At 34.3% G+C, this 12,530-nt stretch overlaps 1 protein-coding gene across 1 annotated transcript; it reads right to left on the bottom strand.

Annotated features, from left to right (window-relative positions):
- Positions 1–6,856: 6,856 nt before the first annotated feature.
- Positions 6,857–8,607, bottom strand: LOC127803063 (transcription factor TCP5-like). Its single transcript, XM_052339070.1, has 2 exons — positions 8,442–8,607; positions 6,857–8,197 (listed from the first exon to the last, which is right to left on the bottom strand). The coding sequence occupies exon 2, from the start codon at positions 8,119–8,121 to the stop codon at positions 7,372–7,374; it is 750 nt and encodes a 249-aa protein (XP_052195030.1). The 5' UTR covers positions 8,122–8,197; positions 8,442–8,607; the 3' UTR covers positions 6,857–7,371.
- Positions 8,608–12,530: the final 3,923 nt, after the last annotated feature.

The following is a 12,530-nucleotide window of genomic DNA, read 5'->3' as shown; positions in this document are numbered from 1 at the left end:
TTTAGTTATCTTATTCTTTTTAAAAAAAAATATATAGTTAATTATCAAATTACAAATACACCAGTAATTTCAAGAGCAATGAATTTCAATTAAATTGTGAGTTTTGATTTATTATGTTTTGGACTTCAAAGAGTTAGCTAATCTGTCCCCTTTGTAACAATTTATAGTGAAGTTTGTTCTTTTTTCACTCAATAAAGGTAAGTAGTTTATCAAACTATGTTAAATAAACACATTTTTAATTTTAATTTTATATGAATGTGATATAATTATTTATATTATGTTTATTTCATATATATAAAGTGATAACTTAGATTTGCATCTAACAATGATACCCAATGATCCATAAAACAAGATGGTCACTTGTTAAAATAAGTAATATAAGATTATATTAAGATAATGTTAAAATATTTTTTAAATCAAGATATAAAACGATTAAGATAAGATTGAAAAACATTCTAATATTTTTATTAGATTGTTTGTTAATTTTTTTAGAATGCATCAAAGGCATATGGATTATTTTTTTTTTATTTGTAAAGTTCAAAATAAATTTATTTAGGGATAGTTTGTTAATCAAGATATGGGGTGGAACAGTCAAGATATGGGATGCATTCCGGACATTTATCATTTCTAACATATTTGTTAAATTTATCTGATTATTCTTGAAAAAATTATCAATGACCTCTTATTTTGATTTTTCAAGATATGCATATCTCTTCTCCCTTTCAAGATAAGCATATCTTGATCTCTACATATAAGGAAAAAAAATGACGTCTGTGTCATTTGATGCATTTCAAATAATTTAATAAACAATTTGATAAAAATATTAGAATGCTTTCTAACTTTATCTTGACCATTCCATATCTTGGTTCGAAAACCATTTCGATCTTATCTTGATATTATCTTATCTTACTCATTTTAACAAACGTTAGAGAGAGAGATAAATTTATTTAAATTAAATAAAAAACCACTTGACTTATTTTTTAAGAATTATCAAATAAAATTAACGAAAATAATGAAAAACACTTTTATTTGAAATATTTTTCATAGATACATATATCACTTTTTTTTCAACTCATATCGTAATTAAAAAACACTATCTAGGTGAAAATGGGGTTGAGGGGCATTTTTGTCTACAAGAATTTGGGCCCGTCTAAATTAACTTATATATCCCAGAAGAGAAGGGTAGGTGGAATAGCTTTGTCCAGTGTTCATACAATAAGTGAATCCCAAACTTATATATCTAACCCTTATCTTCGTCTTCTTATTGTTAAGGTTTAGGAGAAGCAGCAAGGATTGGTATAGCTGGTAGCCTTTTCTGCTTGGGCCACGTTAACCTAACCTGGCCTCATATTTGGTAATGGGGCCAGAAACACAGGATGCTTTCTTATTTGGGCCTAATATCATATAAGAAGTAGCAATTGATTAATTATCTTTTTTTCTTAAGGATGAAACATAAAGTATGTAGTCTCTACTTTTATTTTGGGCAAGTTTTTTTTTTTTTTTTGGCCTTCATCTCCTCCTTTCATTTCTTTGCTACCAACTCTAGCTCTAATTCCTAATCCACTACAATCCCTCCTTTTGTTTGCCATTCTTAGTGTATTAGTCCTCGCTCGCTCCGCTAAAATGTCTATGCTTTTCTCTCTACAAGTCATTTAAAAGGATTTTAGGCCATCTTCAATCACATTCCCAATCTCACTCTCTATTATATTATAAACAATTTACTTCTTATTCTAATTTTATTTAAAAAATTATGCGTGTTCTAACTACACTCCTTATCTTATTTATTTATTTTTATAAATTTTAATTATATTTATTTTACTTTATTTATAATTTTAATACATACACATAATCAATAATTAAATACACAAATTAATAACTAAATATACAAAATAATTAGAAACACACATAAATAAAATTAATAATTAATTAAATACATAAAATAATCACATACACACATACACAAAATTAATAATTAAATACACAAATCAATAAATAAATACACACAAACAATTGTACATAAAATATGCATACACATACACATACACAAATCGATGTAGTTTAGCTTGGAGAAGTCGAAGAAGACGACCTGTTGCTCATTGTTGACACCAAATCTGGTCACCACCGTCGTCGTCGCCGGTAGCCACTGCTGCTACTCCGCGTCGCCTCGAAAACTGCTACTGCTACTGCTCCTCGCCGGTAGTCATTGTTGCTCCTTTTCACTGTTCGTTGCTAGCGTTTTCTTCAAATTTCAGAAACAGAGAGCTATTGTCTTCTTCAAATTTCAGCAATAGAAAGTCGTTGGAGAAGTTGAGCACATTTTCTCCTCAATTGTAAGGAGCCATTTGAAACTCCATAGAAATTTGAAGAGTGACTTGAGAGGTAGGGAGCAGTGTTGGAGCAAAAAATGTGGATTTCAATGCTCTCCAAATTTTGGCTTAACGAGAATGGTGGCTCTGCATTGAAGATGCCTTAGTGTTTTGATCAAAATTACCCCCGCAATTAATATCATTTGCTCTAGGAGCACATGATTTTGATCTTTCTCATGGGACTTCATCTATTGAAGATGATTCAAAATTAATCCTTCTTTTTCGTATCTAATAATGGTAGCCTTTTATTGAGTATGATCTCTATTCTTTTTTTTCGTTAACACACCATCACGAGTGCCTCCCGCTGTTCGATCCCACGATATCAACAGAAGATGTAAATCAGAGGACTCAGCGGCTAGTTCGATCCTTAGCCCTACCGTGCAAATGTGAGGGCGGCAAGCAGTTTTCAACTTTCAGGATTGTTCTAATTGCTGAGTTTTTCTCCTTGACCAGGGTTCGAATACTGAATCTAAGGGCTCAAAGAGTAAGACCCTAAAGTGTATTTCCTTTACCAACGGAGCTATATCCTAAGGGTTGAGTATGATCCCTACTTTGACAATGATGAAATTGTAGCTAGGTTACTTCTTTTGCTTTTGTATGAGGTTAGATGGTCAAGATTTGGTCTTCCTTTGTTGGCTTTTGGTATATAAATGTTAGGGAGTTGTGTATATTGTTTTGTATCTCTCTCAACTTCTTCTTAGCTGTTTTGGGTTGCCTTCCCATCTATGACCATGAGAGTTTAGGAGAGGTAAGATAGACGGATTCCTTTCTTTTGTGTTGGCTAATACCCTTTTGGGTATCTCTTTCATCTTTATTGGAATTTAAAATTAACTCAATCAATCCCTTAATTTATTTCAACCCAGGTTAATGGGGAGAGTAGTCTACGGGTTCTTAGTTGGCCAATGTGAGCCTTGAGTTTGTTAATAATTGCAATTTTTTTTGTTTTGACTTATGTTTTCTACTATTTTATCTGGTAAGATTAACCTTAATTTCTCGTATCATTGTTGGTATGTAAACTTAGTCTAAATGCAAGGAAAAATAAAAAATATAAAACAAAATGGTGGGATAATAGTTGTTCATATATAGATACAAAATTATGTTTCCCTCTTGGAATTAATTCATTGAGTTCTTCTATTTAGGGGTGTTCATTCAGACCAAACAAGTTTGGTCCTATCTAATTCAAATGCCTTTTTTTTTTTTTGTTTCACAATATAATATTTTTAAAAAATACCTATACGTATTTTTATATATTATTCAAACATAAATTTTAATTAAAAAAATCCAAGCAAGAACCAACATAGTGCAACATTCTAAATTTAACTCCTAATTTCATAGGACAAATTAAACAATAACAAACACATATAAATATATATTATTAATATTTAATATTTTATTATTATTATTATAAATTATAATTAAAAATATATTATTATTATCAATACTCAACCGATTTTCGATCTTGTACCGATACCAAACCAAATTCGACCGAAAACTAGTCATCCCCAACATTAGCACCAAGGATGGGTAAATTATATCAAAGGTCACCAAATTTTAGTGTCTTTTACAATGTGTTAACTAAACTTCAATTCCTTATAAAGTGATCATAAAAGTTTGAAATGTTTATTTAATCATATTTAAGATTTTCCAACATGCACTCACCGGAGCTCCTGCTGTGACGATGACATGGTGTTGGAGTGGTGATTACATGGCACATAGTCAAAGTTAAATGCTCAGTGTACCAAACTGTCAATGATAATGCACCACGTGGCATAGCCCTCCATCCCCATCAAACATATTCTCCTCCCCTCCCCCATCTTTCTCTCTCTTCTCGCATGTGTTTGCTACCCTCCTCTTTTGGTTGCCAATCGCCGTTGTTCGCCTTCGACGCCACCTCCGTCGCCTCCATCGTCGTTTGCCACCACCACTGTTGCAACGCTTCTGCTTCACTAGCCATTACTTCATGTGTCGGCCTTGTCAATCATCGTTGCTTCGTTGTTGCCTCCGCCTCCATCTGCTTCAGTCACGCATGGAGAAGAAAGAGAGAAGGGGTCGCCACCGTTCGTCGCTGTCGTCCTCGTTTGTCGCTGCCGTCCTCGTTCGCCGCCATTGTCATCAACACTTTTGCTTCACATGCAAGTCACTGCTGCTTCGCTACTACCTCTGATCACCCGTTGCTTCGCCGTCACCTTCGACTATTTTGGTCACGCATAGAGAAGAAAGATAGAAGGGAAGGAAGAATGGGTTTGGTAGCGATTTGGGGAGGGGGGCTATGCCACATGGCGCATTTTCATTGGTAGTTTTGTACACTCAGCATTTGACTTTGAATGTTTGCCACATCATTGCCATGCCAGCACCATGTCATCATCATGACAGGAGCTCTAGTGAGCGTATATCGAAAAATCTTAAATATGACCACATTGTAAAATATTTCAAATTTTTGTAATCACTTTACAAGAAATTAAAATTTAGTGATCACATTATAAAAGACACCACAGTTTGATGACGTGATTACCCTACCAAGAACTGAACCGAAGTCCACTTGATTCTGGATTGAATTAGTCAATCCTAACCAATTTTTTAATTTAAATTAAAATTTAAACACCCCCCCCCCTTTTTTTTTACAAAATATTTTTCAATGTTTCAAGTTCACTCTTTGCTTTCAACAATGAAACAGTACCAGAGCGGTTACTTCCAACAAATCCAACATTCTTGAAGGTGGGTTTATATATCATGAACCTTCAAAAGCTACCCAATATCTAAATGAATTAACTACATGATTGTAGGGTATCAATGTCTACTGCTGGGAAACCAAGCCAAAGAGGACAGGACTATGCATATATAGAGGACCTAAATCTGCAAACATTAGAGGGGGAAGGAGAGAAAGAAAGACAACTAGAAATAAAGAAGTGTGGAGATTAATGTGCCATTGAATATAATAGCTAGAAATTAGTCATCCCTTTCAAAGATCATGCATCCTCCTTTCTACCCTTAACTTCTAAAACTTCAACTTCAAATCCTCTCCAAAAATCTTGTACTACAGATGTAATTCACCTGGACATATATAAAGACAAGAAACTAGAGCTTCTGTTTATTGTATAAAATATTCAGAAAACTCAATTTTCTAATTTTTTTTTTAACTTTATATTATGAATTGAATAAATAACAAAATGATATTTTAAATTTTTTTAAAAAATGCATGCTATTAGAAAACATCAACTTTTTGTATGGTTTTAATTAGTACGTACAGTGATGGAAAGGGAATAATATATAGAATTCTAGGGAGAAAAAACATGTCTAACAGGCTTTCCCAAGGCTTCTTCGGTTCATACACAGTGATTGGAAAAGATGTCTCCAGATGCCTCAGCTATCACACACAGTATAAACAAATTATAAGAAGACACTAACAATAATTAACTAAACAGATACAGACCAGTCTCTTAATTAATTTTCTTTTCTCCCATCTCTTCAGCTCTCATTTACCATTATTACTCTCTCTTTAAAGGAATACGAATACCATCATTCAAAAACTTAAAGCACGTATATGTAGTGGAGGTGCAATGCTGTATACATTAATTTTTATACAACAAAACATAAACAAAATGGTCTAACTTTTGCTTAATTTATGTTTAATTATTTATTATATATAAGTATGGAATATAATTTTGAAAATGAAAAATGAATTTTGAAATTTGAATTGCAAGAGAATAGAAAATCCGCAGTATATATAGAGAAGGACTTTCTAATGTTCGTGTGTGTGTTTGTTTGTGGGGGGGGGGGGGGGGGGGGGGGGGTGTCTTCGGCTAGACAAAGAGAAAGAGCGAAACTTCAGAAACCCTAATTAGCTTATACCTCTTCTTCTCTTTTATGAAGCAATAGGACCACTGTCCAATATCTTTTTCTACTTTTGGTGGCTCTTTCAGGGGGTCCATTAAGTTTACTGCTAAACCTGCACCTTCTAAGATCATTTGTGTTGGATCTTGTGCAAAGTTGACAGCACGAAGACAGTCCCTGATGATCATCTGTATTATTTTTTAAACCAACATCAGCATTCAGCATGTTGCATCTCCATCTCTCTTCTTTTTCTCTGCATTTTCTGTGCCTTAACACTGAGTATACTTAATGTTTGCACAGAGAGAGAGAGAGAGAGAGAGAGAGAGAGAGAGAGAAGGGATCGATCCATAGAGAGCGCGAAAATACCATTGCAAATAGAAGATTGAAAACATAAGAATGACATTTTTTAAAATATTATTCATGAACAATGTCGTTAATTAATATTTTAACAACAAAATGGGAAAATGTAAATAGGGAGAGACAGAATTGCTCACCTTATGTTTTCTGGAAGATGACTGCTTGAAGTATATGATGGCCACATCATATGATATGCCTCATCAAAACAGAAGGGTTAAATTAATACTTTCAGGGCTTCGATCTTCATGTAGCCTTAAGGCATCGATCAAAACAGATAAGATATGCAGATTCATAGAGAAAAATGCAATTAACTTTCTGAATTCTTTTTCTAATTAGATGAAACAAGTTTCTGAAAATATACAACAAAGAAACAAACAAGAGAAATATTGATGGCATCATATTGTCTCAAGAACAAAAGCTGTTCCAGCTGATCTCCAGATTCGAAGCGAGTCTCCAATTATCATCACCATTTCAGCCTTTCCTGCTACAAGCCTTATAGAGCTTCAAAGCTGTTCTTGACATTGTTATTTGATTAGCTTCCACTGCTATAATCTTCAGAAAGAAATTAAAAGCTTTCGGGTTCGAGTGGAGGGATGTGTTATGGATAAGTCTACAAATATATATATATATATATATATAGCTGGTTCGAGAGAATTTTACAAAGGGATCGATCCTTTGAATTCATGGACTGAGATCAGCATCGGAAGTGGTTTAATTAATTTATCTGTCTTGGATTGAATTGTCTGATGAAGCAGCACAAACACATGAAGCAAAATATATAGGGACCAAGGTTGACATACAATTAAGAAGCTTCTCTTTAGGGTGCATACCCATGGCTGCCTATGTGAGAGAAAGGATAAGTTGAAGGATCCCAGGGAAAGAAAGCATTCTGCGGGATGACGGTGCTTATCAAACCTGCCATGGAATTAGAATGGCTGGATCTAGGCTGAAAGTTAAGAGATGAAAGACTAACTAATTGCTTCTCTTCTTGCTCATTTCTCTGGTTAATCCAATCCTCTTTCTCATGAACCGTTTCTGCAGCTTCAACCTCCTTAGATTTGTCTCTCATGGAGCCTGCATCCGAGCTCCAAATGTGCCCCAATCGATCACCCCAATCGACATTGCTGTTATCCATCTTAATCGCTTCCTTGTTCGACTGTGAAACTCCAGGTCCATAACTAGTAATCAACGGTTGATGTTGATGATCCAGGCCGAAGCTTCCCGGCGGAATTTGCAGCGGCGGGAGTTCATCGATTTCATGCTTAGCAGCATTCAGCAACCAATCGACCACCTTGCTAGGCTGATTGAGTCCTAGCCTCTCTTGAAGATCATACAATTGAATTGCAGTCGGCACCGAGAGCCTTATCCGTCTGTCTCTCAATCCTTTCACGGTGCAGACCTTGCTGTGCCTGTCCTTCCGTCCAAACGCTCGCGAAACGCGTACTATTCGTGGATCCATCAGCCTCGGCCATGGCGTTGAACTAGATGAAGCCTTGGAGTTCTTCCCGTCCACTGTCTTCCCTTCCCGCCTTCTCGCGAAATCCTCTTCTCTTGTGGCTGTAATCATCTTGAAATGCGTGTCATTATCTGTTTCCTTCGAATAATGCTTCCTCGTACAGCTTCACAAGCCTTCCTCCCGCTTCCTGATCCACAGAGAGGGCAAAAATCGAAAAAAAGAAAAGAATAAATTTATATATAGCCCTAATACATTAATTCTGCAAGCCAGAAACCCTAATTGTTCAATTACACAGACACAGGTCGATAAATTCCTCAATTCTTATCCCAACAACACCAAATAGGCCACTCTTGAGACAGAAAATCCGAAGAAGAACACAGTAAAATCAAACGAAATCAAAATTCTCGGGAGATCAGATCAGGCAAACTTACACCGCGAGTGTGCGTGCATATATATACACATAGAACTGCAGTTAGTTGGTACTGGCGCTGCAGGTAGGGTTTCAGTTTCAGTAATTCAATTCGGTCGTCGTCTTCTTCTTCTTCCTCCTGCTAAATAATGCAACCTAGCTAAGCTAGCTAGGGTATATATATATAATATATATATATATAAATTCAAGTGATGTATATATAGGCGCGTGCGTACCTATAGGCGGTGGTCTAAATGAATGAACTGACGTACGGGAGCGAGAAAGCGAAGGAAGTGATCGCTTTCACGGCGGCGAATAAAATTGTGAAACAGAAGAGATGCCGGAATTCAACCGACCATGCTCCACACAAAGACTAAAGTAAAAGCTATGGCGACGAACAGGCCGCGTGGCAGATCAGAGCAGCCTGGCATCATCTGTCAAACTGAACTGTTTGTGCCAGTCTAAATCTTATCATCACGCCTGATATGAGCCCCGCCCGCTGAGTGAGATTATAACAAATTTTCTTCTCTCCTTGATGAGGAAGTTGTGCTCATCCATCGTCTCGTCTTAGAGTGTCGCTGTCTCCTGTCCCAGCATCGATAGATATATCATGACCATATATATCATCCATCCCCAGTTGGACTAGCTAGCTAGCAGCTAGCTAGCGCGGTTAGTTAATTTTATAACCTTAATTAATTAATGCTCATAATAATAAACAAACATCAAATTAATATATATATATAAACGAGTGAGTGAGTGAGTGAAGAGAGTGGGTTGGTTTTAATTAATTGTTGTGGTAATAATAATTAATATATACATATATAGATATATAGTTTGGTGAGATGCATGCCGTGCCGGGACCATTGATTCTGCACGGTTTCAAAAGTAGCGCCGGCCTACTGCTTTTATCGGCCGCTCCAAAAGCCTTTGGGATTCAATTGCCATCACATGCCTGCCCCCAGCAGCAACTTAATTCACCCTTCCTACTTCCCATAATGTGTCTTCCTGTTCGTTAACTGTTCACCCCCCACACACACCTCTCTAACTATACACTTTAATGAGTTTTTTTTTTTTTTTATCAAAAGTACGTACGTAATTATATATAATCCAAGTTTAGTTTAATTAATCAAACTTACATATCATTATTTCAGCTTAATCCAAACAAGTCCCAAAATCATATATATATATATATATATATAATTACGTACGTGAATTCTAACCCAGTAGCTAGCTATTTTTATCATACAAATTATTATTATAATCTACGTACACTGATCAGTTAATTAAAAGGGTGGGTTCATGACTCCTTGGGATGTTGATCAACCAAAAGGCCTACCGGCATTAGCTAGCTAGGGTGGAGACCGACCATCTTCTTTTGGTAATCATACAAACAAATTAATAAAATTTTATCCAAAGTCGTACTACATAAATATATATTTATATTTATATTTATTTATAAAAATAAGTACTACTATATGTGACAATATATATATATATATATTAATTAAGTTAATTAACTAATTAATAAAAACTCTAGCAATAAGAATAACGTCACCAATTTGGAATCCTCTTCTAAGCAAGGCCGGACCACAAACTTTCGGGGGCGGGCCATTTGCATGAAGCAAGTTGGAAGTATACATATATATATATAGACGTGTAGACGCTTCTTTTGCCCACTTTTATAAATGGTATATGTCGAAGCTGCTTTTTTAGAGTACGCATGCATGCATGTTCTCTAATTCCAAATCTCTCGATATTAAATTATAATATTTTTTAGACTATATATATGAAATTATTAATAGGTATAGGCTGGTTTGATATTGTTGTACTACATGTCGCGTGGTACGTGCTCTGGGTAAGTAATTAAACAGTGAATGAATTGTGAATTTTGTCTTTAATTTGTTAATTGGAGAAGAATATATAATATATAATATAATGGGCATATGAATATATATATATAAATGGCTGAAATTAATTAATGACAAGCAAGCACTTGTGAAAGAAACAAATGTGCGTTGTTACATATTGTCTCGCTCGCGATGGAGGAGCGGGCGGCAATCCCACGTACGTAGCTAGTTGAGTTGCGATGAGGATGGATGGATGGATGGATGGAAATCAATTGATTAAATCGTGGGTGCAGTGTGAACCCGGCGATTGTTTTTGTGGGCTTGACTTATTGGGGGCTCGGAAATATATATGTCACAAGTAGAGAGGATTCGAACCAAATTCCCTGCATGTTTCATGATGTGATCGATGTGCATAAATTTATAATATTTTTATTTCAAAAAAAAATAATAAATCTTTATATTTTTTTATAAATTATTCTTAATTTTAAATAGAATTTAGATAAAATTATTATGAATTTATGCGTGTTATTAGTTTGTGAAGATTGTTTATCAAACTTGTCTACAAATATAATATTTTTCCTATTGTATTTAGATCGGTTATACGTAATAAGAATATGGAGTCCATAAACTTTGTCTGATTTAATATGTTATAATTTTATTATATTAATATGTTACATTTTTATGTTGTATCAATATACAATTATCATTAAAAATGTCACAAATAAATATTAAAATAATATTTACATAAGTATACAAGAAGAGGGAAACATTCAAGACTTTTATTTCACAAGTCAAGACGAAAAATCTTATGTAAATTTCTAGAAAAAAGAGAGTATATTTGTAAAGATGGTGATGGGTTACTAAATAGGTTTTATTTACCTATTTAAAGTTAAAATAATTATAAAAAATTTTAGACCCCCCCCCCCCCAAAAAAAAAAAAAATTGAAAACCCTTACAAGCATACAATTCCTTAGCTGATTGATCGAACTTTGAGAATACATTTATTTGATTCTAAAATGTTTGTGGGTAAATAACTCTAGAGAATTGGTTGGTCAAATTATAAATGCAATTATTTTTAAGTGTCACTTATTAACAAGAATGTCTAATTTTAAAGGATAATTCTAATAAAATTAAATCTTCCATTTCTATTAATTTGTATCCCCCATATATACAATCAAATTAAATCTTATTTTAAGAACTCTACCAGTAAGAAAATAGAAATTGAGGAATCTTTCAATCACTTTCCCAATTTGAATGCTATAATAATAATAAAGCTACATCTACTAATTAATGGCTAGAACTCAAAAAAGGAAAAGAACCCTAATCCTATGTGTAAGTACAAAGATGTGGGGGGGTGAAGAAGCTTAACAAAAAGCACGAGGGCAAAGCCATCACAAAGTTCCAAATTAAAGTCGTGTAGATTGGGTCCTTAAAACTTTTCGAATATGTTTTCCATCAAATTGAAAGATCATCTTTAAAACAAAATACACAGTGAAAGTCTCTGCAAACACGTCTTTTTAGAACGCATCGTGAAGAGTTACGCTAAGTCACAGGGTACAAACAAAAATCACACATAAAATTATAGAGAAAAGAGAAAGAGGGAGTTGTCGCTCCTTAGGTGAAAAATAACAGGACGAAAGCTGCCGGGCTTCTACTCCTTTCACTGCTGCAAACAAGCAGGCTAATTAAAGGCTTGGCGCCCATACGGAGGAGGAGGGAACAATGAGTTATATCCCAGTTCAATCAAGGTTCATAATTAATATATAATTATTGTTGTTGCCAATAAATGGTCCCCCAGATCCTAGGGACAAGGCTACTGTTCAGACCTTTTTGCAGTTGGCCTCTTCCTTAGCTTACAAATGCAACTTTTTAATATACGATAAATCTATTTAGATAGAATCTATCCAAATAAAAAGACATTTAATGCTTGTTTTATATTATTTTAATTATATTAAACAAAACAGAAAGATAATTTTAACCTTATAAAAATTATAACTCTTCACTCATCTAAAACTCCCGCCTAAAATTACTGCCCAACATATTAAAGTTACACATTTCCAAAGCAAAAAAAATTAATTATGAAAATAAATAATGACAATCATGACACTTAAGTTATGAAAATGAATAATGACAAAGCAAAAAAAAAAAATAGTTATAAAAATAAATAATGACAATCATTTGTGTTGAAGTCTGCCCAATGTGGGCGGACTGCATCTTAGATACAATGCGCAGCGGACTGCATGTTAGATGCAGTACCAAGCAAA

Source organism: Diospyros lotus, chromosome 6, assembly GCF_014633365.1.
Source record: "Diospyros lotus cultivar Yz01 chromosome 6, ASM1463336v1, whole genome shotgun sequence".
Taxonomy (NCBI): domain Eukaryota; kingdom Viridiplantae; phylum Streptophyta; class Magnoliopsida; order Ericales; family Ebenaceae; genus Diospyros; species Diospyros lotus.
The sequence above is the reverse complement of the archived record's forward strand: the minus strand, read 5'-3'. Positions and strand labels throughout refer to the sequence as shown.